A 21397-nucleotide genomic window follows, 5' to 3' on the forward strand; every position below is an offset into this window, starting at 1 on the left:
TTCCAGTCGAAGAGTCCCCGTTTGAAGGTCTCTCACCTGATAGTAAGTCGGTGTAAATGTCACAGAAACCCCGTTAGTTGTACATAGTTGAAAAACAGAGATAAGATTTTTTTCAAGAGATGGAATGCATAGAACATTGTTAATAAAAAATGGACGGGAATAAGTTAGAGTATAGAATGAACCCGTGTGTGATATCTGGAGACCTGAACCGTCTCCAAGCATCACGTCATCGTTGCCACTGTATGGTGAGTGGAGAGAGAGATTTCCGAGATCAGAAGTCATATGGTGCGAGGCACCGGAATCAAGCAGCCAAGTATAGGAGTCGGAAAGCATGGCTGCGTTTGCTCTAGGCTGCCATGGTTGTGGAGAGGAATGCCACTGCGGTGGGTAAGGAGAGGACTGCCATGAATGAGAAGCTTGGGAGCCACAGACCATACGAAATTCAGGACAAAACTTGGCACTGTGACCATGAACGCCACAAGCTTGGCATCTCCCATGATACTGGCCACGACCTCCACGTTGTTGATTGTTGTTGTGATAGTGGTTTCGATTGTTGTTGTTGTTGTTGGAGCGATACTGTTGATTTCCGCGTGCTTGATGGTTGTTGTTCGGCCTCCATGATCGAGTGTCAGTTGCATTTGCCACGATGGGTGCTGGCGGCGGAGTTTCTGCGCAGAGGATCATAGCCTCTCGATTGAGTAGGCGTTCATGTAGTTCAGAGAAAGAGATTGGTTGATCTCTGCCATTAACAACATCAATCTCAGGTTTATACTCTTCACCAAGTCCTGCAAGTATTTGCTCCGTGAGATCCTCGGGATCCATTGGTTTCCCTAGTAGAGCTAAGTCACCAGCCTTAGCTTTGATGGTGCGTAAGTACTCCAATATTGTTTTGGTGCCTTTAGTGCAGCTCTTGATCTGGTGTTTGAGTTGTCGGATGTGACCCCGCGTCGGATTTCCAAAGGCAGTAGCCAAGAGGCTCCAGATCTCGGCTGATGTGGTGGCGCTGGAGACGATGGACTGCAGTGGTAAAGAGATAGATCATATCATGGCACTGAAGAGGAGACGATCTTGACGGCGCCAAGCTGCAAACGCCAGATTCACGGTGGATTGACCGTCGACAGTGATCGTTGCAGGAGGAGCCTGATCTGTGTCAGCAAGGAAGGTATGTAACTCATGACCTTCAAGTAAAGCAGTAACCTGTTTACTCCACATTAAAGAGTTCACGTTGGTGAGTTTGGTGACACTCAACATATTCACCGAAAGCAACGTGCTTTGAGGGTTTTGAACATTGAACACAGAAGTTTGTTCAACGGATGCTGAGCTTGTAGTGTTCATGGTGTTTCGCAAAGATGAACAGAAAACGGAAACAGAGGATGCAGAGAAACATAGAAGAGCGTAGAAAAGGACTAAGAAGAAGAAGAGGAAGAAGAAGAGAGAATGGTGGCGGAGGAAAAAAGAAAAAAATTAGGTCTTAGGAGTCAATGCTCTGATACCATGTTGAATATGGAAGATAGGTTTATTGATAGAGAAGTCATAGACTTATATACAAGAGTAGCGAGAGAATACAAGGAAATAGTATATACAGAGGAGTTAATAATATATCAACAAGTGGATTGTGGGAATATTCTAACACTCTTCTCCTTCCTCTGTCTCCATTGCTTCTCCTTCTCGGCGTGGGTGAGTCGGTTTCCTCTGGGCAGTGGAGGAGCGGTGTTCTTCTGCGTCGCTATTGGTCTTCGATGGCGTGTTCCTTTATGATACGCCCTAAATTAGGGAAGGATCACTCAATCGGACTAAAAGGATATGAACTCGCCAAAAGGGAAAACTGATGGATTGAACGGTGACATAATGGGTTGCGGATGGCCCAATGATACTACCAGATTTCAGTTGGTGCTTGATATGACTCACAAGTCCACCAAAAGAAGTATTTCTAAACGTTGCCTGATATGACGCACATGTCCAACGATATAGAGATTTGTTTACTCGGAGATAACCTCACCAAGAAACGAAAAGTGTTCTACAAAGAACAAAGAGATAAACTCAAATAAAAAGGGAAAAATAATGCTTTATTTCGTGGCTCATAGGCCCTATATATAGGATTACAAGTTGTAGAAATTCAAAGAAGAATGTGCTAAAAACAAGACATTGAAAATAGAAACAAAGACTTGACTAAATAAAGTCTTTGACTGAAACTTGGACTGCCTCTTGATATAGCCACGACCAAGACTTTGAAAAGTGAAGAATATGCTCCTGATATGGGCCAAGAAATGTCCCTTTGAGGCCTGATCGAAATCCATCTTTTCCCTTAGCCAATATTTTATCGGTTTCTCCATTTGGCATAAACAAGTCTGTTTTTGAATATTTTTGAAAACCATCAAGCCCAAGATTTTCTTGGACATCTAGAACATGAATAATCACCTTTGGCATGATTGAATTGATCGTTGGTTCATCAGAAAGAAAGTTAGTCATTTTCAGCTTCTCAGGTGGTCTGAATTCGCGAGAACTGAAGATCACCTGATTTGTAAATGGCATAATTGTCACATATGAACTCCGTTTGATCTGATTCTTCTTCGAGGAGCTCCATAATTGAGTTGAGAACATTCTCCAAGCAATTTCATGCGTAGAAGCCTCGTGATTTGGAAGATATGAGTCAAACAATGAACATATATCTTTGCTGCTTCCCATGATCAAGCCATGCATGTCTGTTTTGCCCGGTGCGCTACCCAAGGGCACATCACTTTAGATCTGTCAATCTGTCTCGCTGAGGATCCTCCGGAGTTTCTTTTGGTCAGAAGCTGAGAAGATCTGGAACGGGTTCTCCGTTACAGGCCGCGTGCGAGGAGGAGAGTCGGTGGAGTTGTCAACCGCAGCTTTCTTCCTTGGCGACGGCGCGTGCTGAGCCAGCAAGCTTCAGGGGAATGATCTAGGTCTGTCCTATGACTGCCTTCGACTCAAGATGGTACTTGCTAGCTCTGTCTTCTTGGTGTAGGTTCGTAGGCGTGTGGCGTCTCATGGTCGTTCTTTTTCCCGAATAAAGCTCAGCCTTCGTCTTCACCAGTGTTCTAGACCATGGGTTTTGCGGTCTGACTGGACTGGTTGCAGATTGAGATGTGTCGCAAGCTGTTCTAGGTGAGCCAAATCTTAATAGACCTGTTCATCGGGAGACCAAAATTACAGGGTTCAGGATCTCGTATTAACTGTAGTTCTTTCTTTTGTGGCAATCGTCAAAGTCCGATTCTGTTGTGTCTCGTTTAGCTGTTGTCTCTAGTGTCTGTTCTTGTGAGTCTTAGTATGAGTGTTTGTTTAGTTGCTTTCAATTAATTTGCTTCTAGTTTCCTCTGTCCTTCTGTAACAAATTTGAAAAACCGGTAATTAATTTTGACATTGTTACCAAAAAAACTTTATGGAAAAAATAAAAAAATAAAAATTAATGCATATATATATAACTAACATTGCAGAATCAATGAGTGAAAAAATCTGATAAGGTAAAAACATAGTGCATATCTTTTCTTTCAGTATCTAATGTTAATATTAAGGCTTGAAATCTATTGTATGTGATAATTTTTTTTACGTTTTGGAACATTTTGGTTCCTGAAGTGTGGGACTTAAGTAAAAAATCAAAAGTAATATTTTAGAATCTACTAAAGATGGGTGTCTTGTTAAGTAATAAATATTAGTTAGTGTCGAATTAAGAGCATCTGTAACAATGATTCTTAGAGCATCTCCAAAAAGGAACTCTATTTTGAAGTTTCCAAAACTCTATATTTGAAGTTTCAATGTGTTCTTCTCCAAAAGTAAAACTTCAAACCTAACTTCAAAATTATTTATATTTTACACTATGGTTTTTATATTTGTCATAGTTGATGTAAATTCATAAAACTTCTATAAATAACTAGTACATATATATAAATATTACAGAAATATTAATTAAAAAAATCTTACACTAAAATATAAAATTATAAATAAAAGTACATAATTAAATATTAAACTGCAAACAAATAGTACATTGTTCCATAAAATTATTTTCGTAATGCTCCCATATATGATCAACTAGTGCATTTCGAAGTAAAAAATGATTCTCTTTATTTTTTATTTGTAGATTACGAGCCAAAAATTGTTGAAATCGGATATCCTCATAATATACCCGCTGATAGTTTGATATCATCAAACGAAAAAATCCTTGATCTTTTAAATGAAAGTACAACAAGGAGGGAAAAAGATCATGGGATGATTGAATTACGACTGCAAAATGAAGCAAAAAGTTAGCTTTTAAAGAAGTAAAAGAGGAAAATAAAATATTGCTAAAAAACTTAGCTTCTATCGATGATGTTAATATTCGTGAATACATTCGATCTGAACAAGAAAGAATCGTACGAAAAAGGCGTCAAGAGCAACAACAACAATCATCTTCGGTTACACAAAATTTGTTTGGGCAATATTTTGGAGATTTGAGAAGTTCTGGAGCAAATTTATCAGACTATTAGTGTTGTTATAATATTTAAACTTGAGTAATAATTATGTCTTCATGTGTCTTTTTAATAAGTTTTTATTATGGTTTTTTGTAATATTCTTGTTGTTTAATTCTAGTTTTAAAATATTATAAATCTTGTTTTAAAATTTTTATTTAATTTCATGTGTAAAACTTAAATTTATAAAACAAATTTGAATATTTATGAGATATAAAAGTTTTAAGGATTAAAACAATAAACAAAAAAATATTTAAGAATTATAAATATGATGTATAATTGTAAGGACCAAAATGCAAAATGCAAATTTGAAGTTTTGAAAAGTGAAACTCTATATTTGGAGTTTCACTCTTCAAAACTTCAAATTTGAAGTTTTGAAGTTTCTTTTTGGAGAGCAAAAAAACTCTATATTTGGAGTTATAGAATTTCTTTTGGAGATGCTCTTAACAAAGAATCCTTAGCATTAAGTTATTATAATAATCTGTGGGCCCTTAAATTTAAGAATATATGTCAAATTAGTCTCTTGCAGTCCCTAGTTAAGGACCAATTTTCCGACAGATTCGTTGTTGTGCGCGTGTCCCATCGCCACGTGGGAACCTCCGATTGGCTCCTTTTTTTTATTTTTTTATAAGCTGAAAAAAATAAAAAAAATAAAATAATCTAAAAAACTTACCTTGGTTATCGAGCCGAGAGTATTGACATTGCTGATGCTCTAAGTTATGATTTGGTATAAAGTAATTTCAGTAGACAAAGACTTGCTGTTAAACACTTAAAACATCATTAAGTGAGTAAATTAAAGACGTATAAATGCGTTACTGGATATTGTATAATTGTATGTGTTCTCATAATTTAGTAAATTAAAGCATGTCGTTTGGGTTCAGAATTGGTATTTTAAGCCTTGGACATGTATATATGGGCGTCTGAATTGTTAAAGCTTTTAATAGTAAAAACTCCAATTGGTTTTAGTGGTGGTGACAGTCTTGAGCCACTTTTATTAGAAAGTAAAATGTTGAAGACATGATCACGCATATTTACATTTTGTTTGGAAACTCCATTTCCACAAGGACTGGTTCTTCTGATCAAAAGCTGGGTTTCAAAACAGTCCACTTTTGAGTGCGATTCGAGGAACCTCACCGGGTGCGCGTGTGTGCAACAACCTGCAAAGCTATTATGTACCAAGAGATTGTCGCTACAAGTTACAACTCATCATGCTAAACAACACAAACGACGTCGTGTGTAGTGAGTGACTCGAATCTTCAAATAAATCGTAATCATGAAATCACAAAGTAAGACTTGGCATCCCAGAATACTATTAAAAGAAAGGCAGCAAATAAATCAATAAAACAAATTAAAAAGAAGGAAAAAAAAGGTTGGGACGATCAAATGAAAACCGTTGGATCATCAAAGAAGAATTATAACTGGATCACGAGGAGAATATACAGTTTTTATTAAAAGAAAAAGAGCAAAATTTTTAAAATAAAGCAAGAAAATTCATAGCTTTGAGAAAGAAAGAAAAAGAAATTCATACTTGCCAAAGGAAAGGGGAACGAAAGAATAACCCAGAAAAAAAAAAAAAAATTCATCAAGTCAACAAAGAACAACGAAAACAAAACAGGTCCGAAGAAGTTTGAATGTTATCATCATCATCATCATCATCGTTGTAATCGCTTTTTCTCTCATCTGGGTATGTCCTCTGTTGACCTTCATCGCCGATTATTTGCTTCTTTCTAAATTCATTGTCTCTGTTTGTTTGTGGGGAATGTGTAGCTTCCCTCTTGTTTGCAGAATTGGAATCGCCGAAAGTTTGAATTTTTATTTGGAATTCGTACAAAAGGTCGTGACTTTTGGAGATTTCTCTTGAATTTACAGGTTCGTGGTTTGATTCTGTTTATAAAGTTGTAGGCTTGATCTAGGATTTGAGTTTTTCTGGATTTGTTCTTATAGGTCTTGTTGTTATGTGGGATGAATAGAGAATCTGAGTTCTGTTGTTGAGTTATAAAAAGCTATGTGGAAACAGATTCTGAGTAAGCTTCCCAAAAAGTCTTCAAAGAACGAACATCATCATCATCGTGGACGTGAACGTGAACGTGAACACGGTGGTGGTCATTCCTCTTCATCCTCCCATGCTTCCACTTCCAAAAGCAGTGACAATGGCCATGGAAAGTCAGCCAACTCTCACACCAAGAACGCTCCTTCAGGCGGGAGATCCGCTGCTTCTTCTGACTCTGGTTTCAAAGGTGGAAACAACAACAACAACAATGGAGGAGTCTTCACTCCTTATGAAGCACTACCAAGTTTCAAAGACGTGCCCAACACCGAAAAGCAAAACCTCTTCATAAAGAAGCTGAACCTGTGCCGTGTAGTGTTTGACTTCACAGACCCTACAAAGAACATCAAGGAGAAAGATATCAAGAGGCAGACATTGCTTGAGCTTGTGGACTACGTGAACTCCGCTAACGGCAAGTTCAGCGAAGTGAGTATTCAAGAAGTCGTACGCATGGTCTCTGCCAACATATTCAGAACGCTAAACCCTCAGCCACGCGAGAACAAAGTCATCGACGCCTTAGACCTGGAGGAGGAAGAGCCTTCCATGGATCTCGCCTGGCCTCACTTGCAGCTTGTCTACGAGCTTTTCCTGAGGTTTGTCGCTTCCCCTGACACCGACACCAAGCTGGCTAAAAGATACATAGACCAATCCTTCGTCCTGCGGTTACTAGACTTATTCGACTCCGAGGATCCTAGAGAGAGGGACTGTCTCAAAACCATCCTCCACCGGATCTACGGTAAATTCATGGTTCACCGTCCTTTCATCAGAAAGTCCATTAACAACATCTTCTACCGGTTTGTATTCGAGACGGAGAAACACAACGGGATCGCTGAGTTTCTCGAGATCTTGGGGAGCATCATCAACGGGTTTGCTCTTCCTTTGAAAGACGAGCACAAAGTGTTTCTAGTCCGTGTTCTGATACCTCTCCACAAACCGAAGTGCTTGCAGATGTATCACCAGCAGCTGTCTTATTGTATCACGCAGTTTGTGGAAAAGGATTGCAAACTCGCTGATACGGTTATAAGAGGGTTGCTGAAGTACTGGCCAGTGACGAACAGTTCCAAAGAAGTCATGTTTCTCAATGAGTTGGAGGAAGTCCTCGAAGCAACGCAGCCACCAGAGTTCCAACGGTGTATGGTGCCGCTGTTTCGCCAGATAGCTCGATGCTTGAACAGTCTGCATTTTCAGGTATCTATTCAACTCTCTATGCTTTCTCACATTCGCTTTTGACATTTTCTGAAAAACACACTCTCTCCTGCTGTTGGTTGCGCCTAGGCCTGGTTATTTTGGGTGTTTGTGTATTTCGGTAAGAAGAAGGCTAGAGAATCCATTTATTACATGACCTATTTTTGGTTCGGGTAGTCTCGGGTTTGGTTCAGTTCGGATAGTAAAACTAGTAACCCGAAAATACCCGGAAAAATTTGGTTTTCATTTGATTCTGTTCAGGTTCGGTTTAGTTTGGGCTATCCGATATTTTGGGTAAAATATTGAATAATTATGATGATTTGAATAAAAACTTTGGATATTTCGGATTACTTTGGACATAAAAATATCCGGATTAGGAAACTTTATAATAATTTAATTTTCTTTAAATATTTTCGGATATTTTAACAGATTTTTCAACTATAAATATATATTTAGTTATGTTATATATATAATTAATATTTCTTCATCTATTTATTTTTTTTTGTGTGCAGGTTGCAGAGAGAGCCTTATTCTTATGGAACAACAACCACATAGAGAATCTGATAATGCAGAGCCGCAAAGTCATTCTTCCAATTATATTCCCTGCGCTGGAGAGAAACGCGGAGAAGCATTGGAACCAAGCTGTTCATAGCTTGACACTAAACGTCCGGAAGATATTTAACGACCTTGACCCTGAGTTGTTCAAGGATTGCCTTGCTAAGTTCAAAGAAGATGAATCAAAGGAAGGTGAAACCAAGGCAAAACGCGAAGCCACTTGGAAACGTTTGGAAGAAGTTGGGATGAGAAAGGCTTCATGAGGTTAGAAGAATTGTAAAGAAGAAGAAAAAGAGAGAGCCTTTCGTGTCTTATCCACTGGAGTGTGAGTATGTTCTTCAGATACTTCTGATATCAAATTCAGGAGAAGCATTGAAGAAAAGTGGCCTCTTCTTGAAAGTCAATATGTAAGATTGTCCCCGTTTTGATTTCTTCTTTGAAGCTTGTTAATGTTTTTTTCTTCTTCTTTTGCTATATTTGTCCCATCTCTGTTACTCTTTCCTGAGACTGTCTCTGATTCATTTTCATCTTCTCCTGATGATGATATCTGCAAAATTGCAGCTTTAGGAGTTTGACACAAGAATCAGTTTGTTGTTTGTATTAAATACTTCTTCTCCCTTTCACTTGTATATTTTTTATTTAAAAAGCAGTCTTTGGTTTCAGTTTTTTGGGGGTTTGTGGATCTGTTTTACTGACTCCAACAAGTCTTGGAACTCTAATTGCATGATCTAGATTTGGTTTCAGTCACTGGATTTTAAATCTCTATTTACTTCATTGGTACTTATATGACTTAAAAACGTTGTCGACATGCTGTTTGTTCCCTGTTTCAGACAGCGAAATTTTTTTCTCTGGTCATTCTGTCTTCTCTCAGTCACCATCCTTTCTTTTTATCTCTAGTCTTTCTCTAATCTTTGGGCCCTAATCTTTATCCATTTCCTTTTCTCTCTCTCCTCATGCCAACGAAGCAATAGCCATGAAAAGCTAAACCCTTCTTCTTCTTGGTTCTTCTGCTTCGTTATATGATTCAGATCTTGTTTTTGCTCTGCTTTTGCTTGGTCTCTGGATGACTAAATCAAATCGTTTTTATGCGTGGTGAGAGATGGTCTTAGGAGTAGTAAAGTATACTCTTCTAGTTTCTGAGATCTGACTTTGCTTTAAAGTTAATGGAAACTTGAGAATATCTGATCTGACTCTACACAGCTGGAAACTTGAAGTTTTGACTTGAGAAGATGTTTAAGCAAATACTTGGGAAGCTTCCTAAGAAACCTTCTTCTGCTAAGTTTTGGGATAATGGTGAGTCCCAAGCTCCAGACAACAACAACCATGAAGTCTTAAGCCAGAGATCATCATCATCAAATGGAGACAACCTTGCTTCTCTTTCCGTTGATGTCTTGCCAAGGTTGAAAGATGTTTCCATTTCCGAGAAGCAGGAGCTGTTTCTCAAGAAGCTTAGGTTATGCTGCGTAGTGTTTGACTTCGCCGCCGAGCCTCAGCTAAACCTGAAGGAGAAAGAGATCAAAAGGCAAACACTTCTCGAAGTTGTGGACTATGTCATCTCTTCAGGGAACGGCAAGTTCCCTGAACCAGTTATCCAAGAAGCTACGAGGATGGTCTCTGCTAATCTCTTTAGTAATCCACACCAGCAACAATGGAAGAACAAAACTCCTCCAGAAGCAGGAGACTTAGAAGAACAAGAAGAAGGATCCTTGAACCCTTCTTGGCCTCACTTGCAGATCGTTTACGAGTTCCTCCTAAGAATCGTTGCATCTCCCAACACAGACGCCAAGATATCCAAGAAGTACATCGACCACACATTCGTCCTCAAGCTCCTGGACCTGTTCGACTCCGAAGATCCTAGAGAAAGAGAGTATCTCAAAACAATACTCCACCGTATCTATGGGAGGTTCATGGTCCACCGTCCCTTCATCAGGAAGACCATGAACAACATCTTGTATGATTTCATACTGGAGACAGGGAAACACTCTGGAATCGCCGAGTTTCTCGAAGTGTTGGGATCAATCATCAACGGATTCGCTTTGCCTCTCAAGGAAGAACACAAGCTCTTCCTCACTAGAGTCTTGGTTCCTCTGCATAAACTCAAATGCTTGCCTAATTACCACCAGCAGCTTTCTTACTGCGTTATACAGTTCGTTGAGAAAGACTCTAAGCTCGCTGATACCGTCATTAAAGGGCTGTTGAAGTACTGGCCTGTTACTAATAGCTCCAAAGAGATTATGTTCTTGAATGAGTTGGAGGAGATTTTGGAAGCGACTCAGTTAGCAGAGTTTGAACGTTGTATGGTTCCTCTCTCTCGCCAGATTGCTCAGTGCTTGAGCAGCTCTCACTTTCAGGTCAAAGAATCATTATTACTTTCATCTTCCGTTTGTTTATTCTTGAATGGTTCATGAGTTTCACTGCTTGTGTACTTGTTTAGGTAGCGGAACGGGCACTATACTTATGGAACAATGATCATGTTAGTAACTTGGTGAGACATAACAATAGAATCATTCTACCGATAGTGTTTCCTGCTCTGGAGAAGAACGGTAGTAGCCACTGGAATCAGGCTGTGAAGAACTTGACGGAGAATGTACTTAAGGTTTTGTCTGATACAAATCCGGAACTGTTTGAAGAGTGTTTGCGCAAGTTTCAAGAAGACCAGCAAAATGCAGAGGATAACAAGAAGAAGAATGGAGAAAACTGGAGACAGCTAGAGGAGATTGTTGCTTCAATGGCGAAGTAAAGAGTTTTATGTTCTGCACTTTTTACGCTATACAAAAAAAAGGAAAATTGGTTTATGTTTTGTAATTTGTTTTTTAAAGCCTGAAAGGTATATACAGTTTACTTTTGCTTGCTTGGTTCAGGTCTATTGTTCGTCTTCTTTCAGTTCTTGATTTGTCTGTCTGTATACTTCTGCTGTTCATGTAAACGTCTTTTTATGAAAACATGAGTTTTCTATTTGTCTGAAAGTCGCGTAGCTCGGTCCAACGATCTTTTGGTCCTATGGTTTTCTTCTATTCAGGCAATTGCAGAAGCTTAAGAAGTGAGACTTTAAACTCATTTCATACAAAAGCCTTCTAAAAGAGAGCTTGCACCAGCTGATACCATAAGAGACGAGAACCAAAACTGCTTCTTGCTGAAGCGAGCTTCTTTGAATGTGGAGGCATGGCTACATGAGTTTGCATCTCTCATAAACTCGCTGACGCGACAATTCGTCCGTTTGTTGATTTGGTTCTGTATTGAGAGGCTTTGGATTTTCAACTCAGTTAAATAAATTAGCTGTTGAGGCCACAGAAAGGTTAAAATTTTATATAAATAATAAATAAATAGTCTAGGATGTGAAATGTATAAAAAATAAATATCATGTCATTCTGTGCGTTTATAATTAGCAAGGGATCCTCTTCTTCAACACACTGGTGACTGGACGATCATCATAAAGATTAAGCTTTTCATGTTGAAGATTTCGAAAGTTTTGTAATTTCAGGTAGTAATCAATGTCATCAAGCTTATGATAATATAGTTAGGCCTTTCCATGATGTTTCAAAGCCATCTTCCTCTGAATCTGTGGGTGGAAGCATTCGCAACGGCAAGCTACATCAGTAACCTTCTTCCATCATCAGCTCTGGACAATAAAAGTCCATTCGAGATGTTGTTCAAAGAGAAGCCAAGCTATAGATCTTTAAGGGTCTTTGGCTCTGCGTGTTATCCTTGTCTGAGACCTCTTCAAGATCACAAGTTTGATCCGAAATCTCTTCAGTGCGTGTTTGTTGGATACAGCAGTCTACACAAAGGATACATGTGCTTGTATCCTCCTACAGGAAAGGTATATATTACTAGGCATGCTCTGTTTGATGAAGAGATATTTCCCTTTAAAGATCAATACAAACACCTTCTTCCTCAATATGACACTCCATTGTTGAACACGGGGCAACAAGCTACTAGACCTGAGCCAGTAGTAAGAGAGGAACCACAGATCACTCGTCTTCTCTCAACACCACAAGCTCAAGAAGATCAAGTGGTACTAGAGAATCCTCAAGACAATCATAACAATGACAATGTTGTGATACAAGAAGAAGAACAAGAAGCTGTACCTGTCGATCCTCAAGAACCAGTCCCCAACATTCATCGTATGCAGACAGAGTTGAAGACCGTTGGTGAGGATGAGGCTTCATTTGAACTTGGGCCTCCTTTATTACCGTCTTGGGCTGAGCTCTTTCTTCATTTACTCTAACAAATATGTAAACTTAATAGATAGAACTCAGTATAACTATGTACTTTGATAGTTTTTTTTTTATGGTAGTCTGAATCATGTATCATTTGTAATTTCAACTGGCTAAATGGTTCTTTTTCATTGTTACTTGATTCAGTATAAACAAGCATAAATGTAAGTATATAACCGGCTTTAGACAATTTGAAGAAACAGGCAAAGCTATCCTTTTTACTAGTGTTTTGAAACGACACCGTATTTGGTTCGGAAACACCGAGGGCCTCTCGTTCTAGAGAGAGAAAAAAAATCTTATCTCTGTGATGATGTTTACACGGCAATGACAGAACAAAGATCTTTCTTTTTCTCTCTGTGTCAGGAACTTACCTCTTTGAAGTTATAATAATAATATTCGTAAATCCTTTGATCCTCCTCATATTATATAAATTAATCAAAGAAAAGTATTTCATTATCCCTGTCATCTTCATCTTGTAGAAGTGAAGCTCGTCAAGGTGAAACAGAGTTTCTCTGAATCGAAGTAGCGACTCGTGTTTTTGATTCCATGGCTTTGACTTCGTGCCTAAAGACTGGAGTAGTTCCGATGTCTCCAACCACCGGGTTGTATCTTTCCGGCAGCCTCTTGAAGTCGGACAGTGGCTTCGCCGTCCCGACGAAGTTACAGAGCGTTCGAAAAAGTGATAGAGAGAGGTTGAAAATCCAAGCCGTGTTCAGCTTTCCTCCGGCGTTCCTAACAAGAAACGGTCGAGCAGAGAAGCAGAAGCAGCTGAAGCAAGACCTTCTGGAAGCCATTGAGCCTCTCGAACGTGGCGCCACCGCTTCTCCTGATGACCAGCTTCGTATTGATCAGGTTCCTTTCACTTTCTTGTTGCATATAGTTGGAGCCATTAGGAATCTAGAATCTGAGGCACTGAGTTTTGTTTGTGTGGGGGAGACAGTTGGCGCGTAAAGTGGAAGCAGTGAATCCAACCAAGGAGCCTCTGAAATCCGATTTGCTCAATGGGAAATGGGAGCTCATTTACACAACCTCTGCTTCTATTCTCCAGGCTAAGGTTCTGTTGTTGTTGTTGTTGTTGTGTCTATGCTGGTTTATTTTTTGGGGGCTTGGTGTGTCATTCTCTCTTATCTACAATGTAAACAGAAACCAAAGTTCTTGAGATCAATAACAAACTACCAGTCTATCAATGTGGATACCCTCAAGGTTCAAAACATGGAGACTTGGCCTTTCTTCAACTCGGTAAATCTTTCAACCTGTTTGTACCATTTGCACTTTATAGCTTTTGCGCCTTGTGCTAGACCATATACTAGTGGCATGAATATTGCACATGTAGCACAAAGTTTTGTAACTGAAAACTCCAACTCATATATTCTTTGGTCTTTCGAGAGGATTGGCTCTGTATGAGTGACACTCTCTCTGCAGAATCCGTAAAATGAGTTTCATCTATTTAGCAAAACGAAATCTTTTTTTTGTTTTGTAGGTAACTGGAGACATAAGACCCCTCAATTCAAGGAAGGTCGCTGTGCAGCTCAAAGTGTTTAAAATTCTCGGCCTTGTAAGTTACACTCAAACTCCTTCTGCTATATATATATTCGTGTTTGTCTGTAAGAGGAGAACCAATGTACTGATTCAAGCCGTGTTAATGATGGTCTGATTTGGTGTTTTGATGTGCAGATTCCTGTAAATGCACCTGAAACCGCACGTGGTGAACTAGAGATTACTTATGTGGACGAGGAACTACGGTTAGTTGTGAATGCAATTTTTTATTTTTATTTTTTTGTGAACAAACATCCCAAAACGTTATGTTCTGTTTCTGTAGGTTGTCAAGGGGTGACAAGGGCAACTTGTTTATATTGAAGATGTTTGATCCCACTTACCGAATCCCTCTCTGAAGCCAAATGGTTCCAAGCCCATCATACATACATACATACATACCCCCATCGCTTGTTCTGTCTCTCTTCATCATCATATGTATAGAAGAATGTTTCTTCTTCTACAAACATAAAATCTAAATAAGATCAAAACAAGAGTCTCAAATTTTAACTTGGTTCTGATAGACATTGCATTGTAATCAGATTTAAAGCTCAAAACTTCAATATCCGTTATGTCTCCTCTTGAAAATGGATCGAAATGTAACGAAAGAAAAAAAAATGAACCTTATCTTTGCGTGTGTATTCTCTGATACGTACGACGTCGTATAAAGCTGGCAAGACACGAACCTCTCAGTTTCAGGGATTTGTCGTCAAAAGGTCTTCGTTTGTCAGCTTTGGAAACAGAGTCTCTATGAATCGGAAGCAACATACTTGAAGAAAATCTATGATGGGTTACATCTCTCTGCAATCTTGGAGCAGAGGAGCTTCAACTTCTCTTCATCTACTTCCTCCAGGTAGGTGAGTCAGATTCCTTACTTACTCGATATGATCAAATTCAATTTTTACGACGGATATTCTGAGTCTTTGGTTTGATCAGTTGGTCCGTACCCTAAGCTATATGATGCTGGAGCAGTCAAGTTTGATGTGAGAGCCTCTTCGAGTCGTAAATCGCTTAAGAAACAAAGAAGAGAGTCTCAACAAGGTAAAGACATAACCACACGAAGTATTACAGAAGTAGATCAAGAAGAAGAAGTAATTGCTCAAGTTGATGCTGACACTTCAACTTCAAAGGCCTCTATCAATGTTGTTGCTGCTCCTCGAGACAAAGTGCTTCAAGCTTGTACTGTAACTTCCGGTTTAATGGCTGCACTGGGCCTTGTCATCAGGAAGGTGAGTGAATCCCTTTGAAAAGTTTTTCTTTCGTGATTTAACTAAGTGATTCTGTTTACATTCTCAGGCTTCTCATGTTGCTTCGACTGAAGGGTTACCAATCCCTGACTGCTCTGCAGATATACCATGTAACATCTTAAAAACCGGCTTATGTGGTGTAATAAAATCTTAGAAGATTTGTCTGATCTCGTTTCTTGCAGTTGGGTTCGAAACTTGGCATCTCGGGTTAATTGCTGGAACGGTTGTGTTGATATCATCAAGCAGGTTCTTGCTACTAAAGTCTTGGCCAGATTTTGCTGATTCAAGTGAAGCTGCAAACCAACAGGTAAAAAAACACATTCCTAAGGTTCTTTAACTTGACTCATTGGGACTTCACTACTTGCAGATCCTCACTTCGCTTGAACCATTAGACTACCTTGTTGTTGCTTCTTTACCTGGAATCAGCGAGGTACAATCAACACACAAAAAGATTTTTTTCCTTTTAATAGGCAAAGTTCATATTTGATTTCGTTGACAGGAGATGCTGTTTAGAGGTGGGTTGATGCCTTTGTTTGGAACCGGTTGGGTCAGCATTGTTGGAGTTGGACTCATCTTCGGTTTACTTCATCTTGGAAGCGGAAGAAAGTACTCCTTTGCGGCTTGGTAAACCATCTTTTATCATCCTTCTTTGATTGTCTTCACATTTTCTTGCATCTCTTTATTACATTTCCGGTTTAGCTATTTAATTATATGGTCTTGTGAATTTTCTCAGGGCGTCGGTTGTGGGTATAGTCTACGGTTACGCAGCGGTTCTGTCGTCGAGTCTTGTCGTTCCGATGGCTTCTCATGCACTCAACAATTTGGTCGGAGGTTTGCTGTGGCGTTATAGTAGTAGTTCCAATTTCAAGTCATTAGAGTGAGAGCTTAAAAAAAAAGCTTACACTTTTATGGGTAGTTTTGTGAAATATTTATAGTATAGGGTGCTTTACTGCAATTTTAGTGCACCAATGTGTCACATCAGAAGAAGACAATACGAGGAAAATATTTTTATAAATTAATGACGTGTAAAGTTGGGAAACCAATCATAAAATCTCTAGTTAAAAAAAAAAAAAATGAAAATCTTATTAATAAAATATTGTATTTTCCGCTGTTGCTAAGAAATATATTCCATCTTGATTATCTTAATTATTGTTAATGATTATTAATGATGCTTAATTAGTTTGCAGAAACTATATATTTTCTAATTTAAATGAAAGAAAACTGTAAAACAGGAAAACACGACGATTGGAAAACGGGTGGTTGAAAGCTGGCCCTAGAGAAGAAGAGAGAATTGGAGATCGAACAGATCCGGCCTGATCATACACATCCACCACGCCACGATCGCTCCCCAGTCGTGGCCCAAGAGGAACACCCGGTCAACGCCGAGCGAGTCCAGCAGCCCGACGAGGTCTCTGACGACGTGGAGCACGGTGTACGATTCATGTGACGGGGGAGAGTCGGAATCTCCGTAACCTCGGAGATCGGGGGCGATCGCGCGGTAGCCTAAGCCGGCGAAAGAGAGGAGCTGGCGGCGCCAAGAGTACCAGAGATCGGGGAAGCCGTGGAGGAAGAGGATCGCTGGACCTGAGCCGATTGAAGACAAGTGGAGATGATTAGGTGAGTGCCTTGTCGGAGCTCTGGATTGGAGCCATCATCCAAGGTGGTTTCCTCGCTTGGAGGGACGACGCGCTCGCATGGAGGCCGTGGCGTGAGAAGATCGGATTGCATGTTCGAGTTGTGGTTCCGGGAGATGGAGGCTACCACAGATCCGTCGTCGCCGGCTTTTCCCCGGGGGGGTGGAGGCTCCTTCAGCTCCGCCGACGCCGGTTCAAGTTCCCGGGAAGGGAGTCTTCCATAGATTTACCTTCGCCGGTTTGGTGACGGAGTGCAGATGCTTTCATAGATCCGCGCTGCCGATGAGAAACCCGAAGCTTTTGGGTCAAGGTTACTATTGTTCGTTTAGTGCGAAGCTAGAAGTGGTTACTGTCTAGGTGGTTTTGGGTCTGGGCGGAGGAGTTCTCGTTTTGATGATGAAGCTCTCCGCCGAGGTGAAGTCGGTCAAGTCAACAATTAGGTGGTTCTCGATGCGCGCGTCTAGGGTTTTAAGCGGTTCAAAGGCGAAGGTGATCTCGTGTTTCGATTGATCTCTTCCGCGTGTTGACAGTGCGGGTAGATCGAGGATTTCTCTACTGGTTGGAAGTTTGGTTTGTGTCAGGGGAGATCTCGATGGTTTGAGAAAGACCTCCGACATGATGTAAAAGCAAGGAAAATAGGTGGTTTCGGCGGAGGCTCTGCGGGTATCTGAGCTCCGGCGAAACGAGCGGTCCGGAGATCTCTTCCGGTTTCTTCCGGAGTCGATGAAGGGCAAGTTGAGGCGGAGAAACGCATGCCGGTCTGAATGGTGTAGATCATCTCACGTGTCTCTTCCTCTACTTCCTTGTTTCTCTCATGGGCCTTGATCGTCCGGTTTTGTAAGGTTGTGCCGAGGGGCCGTCTAAGTTGTTTGGGGCTTCGGCCGTATGTTGTAGCCCGTTTATGTATGGGCCTTTGGTGTTTCTGTTGTATCTGGGCGTGGTCCTTTTGCTTTTAATAATATAAACATGATGGAAAAAAAAAACTGTAAAACAGGAAGAGGAAGTGTTTGGTGGTCAAAAAAGTCCGTACGCGATGAACAATGGAGAGACAGAGACGTCCTTCTTGCTGAATAATTCTTTTTAAAAGTTAAATCCTTTTTTTCTTTTCTAAATTGTCGATAAATGGAACTTCTTTATTGGATTTGGCTTCACACTTTACCTTGACATTAAAGCAACAAAGCCTTGAAACTAAACAAAAAAAATCGAGTTTTTAGTAGAAAGAAAGAGAGATGCAAGCAGAGAACGATGGGGGGTGGATGCGCTAAACATGGAGGTTGTCTTAGCGATTACTTCGCCGTTGTCATAGCTGTTATCTGCTTCTTCGTGTATGCCTCTCTTTCTTCTTCTTTCGGTTTTTCAGCTCTTAGTTCTGAAGATCTGGAGTCGTCTTCGTTTGCTGCGTTTACTTGTTGACTCTCTCTACTTCCTCAAGAAATTTCAGATTTTTCGATATAGAATTATTATCTTCATATGATGTTTATTTCTTCTTTCTCTTGTAACTGTTTGGGGTTGTTATGTCTCTCTGGATTCAACTTGATTTTGAGGTTCGAAAGGATCATTTAATGGGGCGATTTTATTGAAATCTTTTATCTTTGTATTGTTATTAACTTCTAAAGTGCTTCGATATCTCTGATGGATTCGTTTGTTTTTTTATAATAATCAGGCTTTTGTCTCGATCGGTCTTTCCATGTTTGATACACAAGGCTCCTCGTACTAACAGTAGCAGCTTCTGGATCCCTGTCATTCAAGTCTTCTCCAGTTTCAACCTCCTCTTCTCCATTGTGGTTTGACCACTACTTACTTCATTATAATCGATTCTTCTTTTGTTAAGTTTCTACAAAACTGACTTCTGGTTTATTTCTTTTTAAAGATGTCAGTCAATCTGCTTCAGTTCAAGTCGCATCATTGGCGGCGATATTGCTATCTTTGGGCAGGTTCTGTTCTGAAACCAGATCTCAACCAGTTACATCATCGTGTCTTTTGTACAATTGTGATTAATGTAATGTTTGGTTTCAGTGTGGGTGGAAGGACCACTTGGATTCGGTTTGCTCATGAGCTGCCGTATTACTCAGGCCTTTCAACTCTACTTCATATTCGTCAAGTAAGGATATAATACTTAAAACATAATCTGTTTTCATCTCTATTGGTGTTTCATGTTTGTTTGTGATGTAGGAAACGTCTACCACCTGTAAAGTCATACGTCTTTCTCCCCCTTGTTTTGTTGCCATGGATCTTCGGAGCTGCAAGTAAAAGCCTTTCTTTGCAACTTTCTTGTTCTCTACTTTGCAAAAGTTCTTGGTTATAATGTTTTGGTTTTGGTTTTGGTTTTGGGTTTTAGTAATCCATGCAAGAAAGCCTCTCAGCAACGAATGCCACTTGGGTCTTCAATGGACTTTCCCAGTTGCAGGCCTCCATGCTCTTTACGTCCTCGCTTTAGTTGCATTCACAAGAGCCGTCCGTCACGTAGAGTTTCGTTTTGATGAGCTTAAAGATCTCTGGAAAGGGATTCTCGTCTCAGCTGCTTCAGTCGTTATATGGGTGACAGCGTTTGTGTTGAATGAGATTCTCACAGAAATCTCTTGGCTTCAAGTCGCTTCAAGATTTGTGCTCTTAGTCACGGTATGAATGAAGGCTTTAAGCAAGATTCTCTGCTTATCATAAACAGTTGAAAAACTATGTGTGTTTTGTTTTACAGGGTGGGGTTCTTGTGGTTGTCTTCTTTTCCATCTCGAGCAATCAACCTCTCCTCTCACAAATCAGCCTTAAGAAGAAAGACAACTTTGAGTTTCAGAGAATGAGTCTAGCTCTAGGCATACCTGATAGTGGTTTGTTATTTCGAAAGGAGGAGTTTCGACCTGTTGATCCTAATGAGCCGCTTGATAAGCTTCTTCTCAATAAAAGGTTTCGCCAATCTCTTATGGAGTTTGCGGATAGGTACTACTGTGTTTGATTGTCTTTACCTTTCATTGTTCATCCCCTGCTTTAGACGTTTTGATGTTAAGTTGTATATCTTTATATGTTTGTTTAGTTGCTACGCTGGAGAAACGTTGCATTTCTATGAAGAAGTGTATGAACATGGTAAAATACCTGAAGGTGATTCGATAAGAAGAATCTACATGGCTCGACATATCATGGAGAAGTTCATCGTCGCAGGTTTAGTATCTAACATCCATCTTCTTTCTTCATGAACCGGTTTTTTAAGTGTTGTCTCTTTAAAACGCAGGAGCGGAAATGGAAGTGAACTTATCACATAAAACCAGGCAAGAGATCTTGACCACTCAAGACCTAACTCACCCTGATCTCTTCAAGAACGCATTAAATGAAGTGATGCAATTGATCAAGATGGTAAGATAACATCTCTCTCTCTCTTTCACTCTCTTCCCCCCTTAATGAAAGCTTATTCTCTTTAATGATATTGAAGAACCTGTTGAGAGATTACTGGTCATCCATCTACTTCATCAAGTTCAAGGAAGAAGAAAGCTGCGATAAGGAAGGATGGAGTTTCTCTCCTCCAAGGATAAGTTCAGTTCAAGGCTCTGATGATCCTTTCTATCAAGAACATTTGTCAAAGAGTCCCCCCACTTCCAGATGCACTAGTCCCGGTTAAGGAATCTTAACCAGAACCTAAACTGCCTTTTTAAACATTCGGTATTTTTGATGTTTATAGCAATTCAGTCCATCGACCACGTCTTCAACATATTATAGCAACCGGTACTTGAACCACGTCTTCAACATACGGTATTTTGATGGTTTATAGCAATCTAGTCAAATATATACTCTCCTTTCACATTTATTGTACATGTCTATTTCTCTCACTCTTGTTATACTGAAAGAGAATGTCTGGTTCATGTTTTGATTTGGTTTGAATGTGTGTACCGGGATAAAATTATCGAAACTTACTAATTAGTCTGGAAAAACTACCAAATTTACTGCATTTGTCTCTCTAAACATCAGTAGGAAAAAGTAGTGCTGGGCAAAAAAAACCGGATCCGAAAAACCGAACCAAACTTAATCCAAAAAAATAGTACCGAACCCGAACTGAAATTGATTAAATATCCGAATGGGTTCAAAATTTTGGTATTTAGAGAACCGAAACCAAACCCGATCTGAACCGAAACATCACGGGCACTCGAATGTAACCAAAATAGATTTATATACCTAAATATATTACTTATTTTTAGATTTAATATATATTAAAAACATCCAAAATATATAAGAACTTTTAAGTTGTCTAAAATACTTGAAAATATACATAAATAGTCAAAAGTAAATGTCTAAAATAGCTAAAATATATTCAAAACACCAAAATACTTGAAATATCTATTGATTTTCTATCCAAATCAAACTAATTTATATGTTTATTTTAGGTATGTTGACATATATTATACAAATTTATATGTAATATATTATTTTGTTTTATAGATTTTGAGAAATTTTAAGCATATAATTTATATTAAAATTTTAAAAATAACTTGAATGGGTTATCCGAACCCGAACCGAACCCGCAAAGATC

The 21397-nt window shown here is 39.5% G+C and overlaps 7 protein-coding genes across 9 annotated transcripts in view; 6 read left to right on the top strand and 1 right to left on the bottom strand.

Annotated features, from left to right (window-relative positions):
- Window positions 1–5835: 5835 nt before the first annotated feature.
- On the top strand, window positions 5836–8915 carry LOC106381992 (serine/threonine protein phosphatase 2A 59 kDa regulatory subunit B' eta isoform). Of its 2 annotated transcripts, XM_013821942.3 has the most exons (5): window positions 5836–6150; window positions 6234–6335; window positions 6411–6694; window positions 6728–7701; window positions 8211–8915. In XM_013821942.3, the coding sequence occupies exons 3-5, from the start codon at window positions 6472–6474 to the stop codon at window positions 8514–8516; spliced, it is 1503 nt and encodes a 500-aa protein (XP_013677396.2). In that variant the 5' UTR covers window positions 5836–6150; window positions 6234–6335; window positions 6411–6471; the 3' UTR covers window positions 8517–8915. The 2 variants fall into 2 exon arrangements, with proteins under 2 accessions (XP_013677396.2, XP_013677393.2); XM_013821939.3 differs by having other exon boundaries at window positions 5838–6150; window positions 6411–7701.
- Window positions 8916–9069: 154 nt separating this feature from the next.
- On the top strand, window positions 9070–11208 carry LOC106381993 (serine/threonine protein phosphatase 2A 55 kDa regulatory subunit B' delta isoform-like). The gene is made up of 2 exons (XM_013821943.3): window positions 9070–10604; window positions 10688–11208. Exons 1-2 carry the CDS (start codon window positions 9483–9485, stop codon window positions 10991–10993), a joined length of 1428 nt encoding a protein of 475 aa, XP_013677397.2. The 5' UTR covers window positions 9070–9482; the 3' UTR covers window positions 10994–11208.
- A 1436-nt stretch (window positions 11209–12644) lies between these two features.
- LOC106381991 (probable plastid-lipid-associated protein 4, chloroplastic) lies at window positions 12645–14513 on the top strand. Its single transcript, XM_013821938.3, has 7 exons — window positions 12645–12868; window positions 12950–13322; window positions 13411–13524; window positions 13614–13709; window positions 13951–14025; window positions 14145–14212; window positions 14290–14513. The coding sequence occupies exons 2-7, from the start codon at window positions 13017–13019 to the stop codon at window positions 14360–14362; spliced, it is 732 nt and encodes a 243-aa protein (XP_013677392.2). The 5' UTR covers window positions 12645–12868; window positions 12950–13016; the 3' UTR covers window positions 14363–14513.
- A 146-nt stretch (window positions 14514–14659) lies between these two features.
- LOC106381989 lies at window positions 14660–16269 on the top strand. Its single transcript, XM_013821935.3, has 7 exons — window positions 14660–14856; window positions 14940–15232; window positions 15300–15360; window positions 15433–15557; window positions 15618–15680; window positions 15750–15874; window positions 15984–16269. Exons 1-7 carry the CDS (start codon window positions 14787–14789, stop codon window positions 16129–16131), a joined length of 885 nt encoding a protein of 294 aa, XP_013677389.2. The 5' UTR covers window positions 14660–14786; the 3' UTR covers window positions 16132–16269.
- Window positions 16270–16471: 202 nt separating this feature from the next.
- The window catches only part of LOC125589724, a 75000-nt gene continuing 70074 nt past the window's right edge, over window positions 16472–21397 (top strand). Inside the window, exon 1 of the mRNA XM_048762056.1 lies at window positions 16472–17090. The gene's annotated coding sequence lies outside the window, so the exon portion shown is untranslated. The remainder of the gene's footprint in view (window positions 17091–21397) is intronic.
- LOC125590611 (epoxide hydrolase B-like) lies at window positions 16524–16978 on the bottom strand. Its single transcript, XM_048764236.1, has 2 exons — window positions 16876–16978; window positions 16524–16834 (listed from the first exon to the last, which is right to left on the bottom strand). The coding sequence occupies exons 1-2, from the start codon at window positions 16976–16978 to the stop codon at window positions 16524–16526; spliced, it is 414 nt and encodes a 137-aa protein (XP_048620193.1).
- Window positions 17089–20818, top strand: LOC106381988 (regulator of G-protein signaling 1). Of its 2 annotated transcripts, none has more exons than XM_013821933.3 (10): window positions 17089–18209; window positions 18548–18668; window positions 18755–18818; window positions 18901–18985; window positions 19057–19130; window positions 19223–19503; window positions 19580–19818; window positions 19913–20037; window positions 20108–20229; window positions 20306–20818. In XM_013821933.3, the coding sequence occupies exons 1-10, from the start codon at window positions 18130–18132 to the stop codon at window positions 20489–20491; spliced, it is 1377 nt and encodes a 458-aa protein (XP_013677387.2). In that variant the 5' UTR covers window positions 17089–18129; the 3' UTR covers window positions 20492–20818. The 2 variants fall into 2 exon arrangements, with proteins under 2 accessions (XP_013677387.2, XP_022551699.2); XM_022695978.2 differs by having other exon boundaries at window positions 18548–18665.

The sequence above is a fragment of the Brassica napus genome, chromosome C7 (assembly GCF_020379485.1).
Source record: "Brassica napus cultivar Da-Ae chromosome C7, Da-Ae, whole genome shotgun sequence".
In the NCBI taxonomy this organism is placed as follows: domain Eukaryota; kingdom Viridiplantae; phylum Streptophyta; class Magnoliopsida; order Brassicales; family Brassicaceae; genus Brassica; species Brassica napus.

Bases quoted from the DNA above. Each gene is read 5' to 3' on its own strand.
- LOC106381992 (XM_013821939.3), top strand. From the start codon at position 6,472: ATGTGGAAACAGATTCTGAGTAAGCTTCCCAAAAAGTCTTCAAAGAAC. The intron at 7,702-8,210 runs GTATCTATTCAA...TTTTGTGTGCAG, and splicing joins TGAACAGTCTGCATTTTCAG to GTTGCAGAGAGAGCCTTATT.
- LOC106381993 (XM_013821943.3), top strand. From the start codon at position 9,483: ATGTTTAAGCAAATACTTGGGAAGCTTCCTAAGAAACCTTCTTCTGCT. The intron at 10,605-10,687 runs GTCAAAGAATCA...GTACTTGTTTAG, and splicing joins TGAGCAGCTCTCACTTTCAG to GTAGCGGAACGGGCACTATA.
- LOC106381991 (XM_013821938.3), top strand. From the start codon at position 13,017: ATGGCTTTGACTTCGTGCCTAAAGACTGGAGTAGTTCCGATGTCTCCA. The intron at 13,525-13,613 runs GTTCTGTTGTTG...CAATGTAAACAG, and splicing joins CTTCTATTCTCCAGGCTAAG to AAACCAAAGTTCTTGAGATC. The intron at 14,026-14,144 runs GTAAGTTACACT...TTTGATGTGCAG, and splicing joins TGTTTAAAATTCTCGGCCTT to ATTCCTGTAAATGCACCTGA.
- LOC106381989 (XM_013821935.3), top strand. From the start codon at position 14,787: ATGATGGGTTACATCTCTCTGCAATCTTGGAGCAGAGGAGCTTCAACT. The intron at 15,361-15,432 runs GTAACATCTTAA...CGTTTCTTGCAG, and splicing joins CTGCTCTGCAGATATACCAT to TTGGGTTCGAAACTTGGCAT. The intron at 15,558-15,617 runs GTAAAAAAACAC...CACTACTTGCAG, and splicing joins GTGAAGCTGCAAACCAACAG to ATCCTCACTTCGCTTGAACC.
- LOC125590611 (XM_048764236.1), bottom strand. From the start codon at position 16,978: ATGCAATCCGATCTTCTCACGCCACGGCCTCCATGCGAGCGCGTCGTC. The intron at 16,835-16,875 runs GCACTCACCTAA...CAATCGGCTCAG, and splicing joins CAATCCAGAGCTCCGACAAG to GTCCAGCGATCCTCTTCCTC.
- LOC106381988 (XM_013821933.3), top strand. From the start codon at position 18,130: ATGGGGGGTGGATGCGCTAAACATGGAGGTTGTCTTAGCGATTACTTC. The intron at 18,210-18,547 runs GTATGCCTCTCT...TATAATAATCAG, and splicing joins GCTGTTATCTGCTTCTTCGT to GCTTTTGTCTCGATCGGTCT. The intron at 19,504-19,579 runs GTATGAATGAAG...TTTGTTTTACAG, and splicing joins GATTTGTGCTCTTAGTCACG to GGTGGGGTTCTTGTGGTTGT.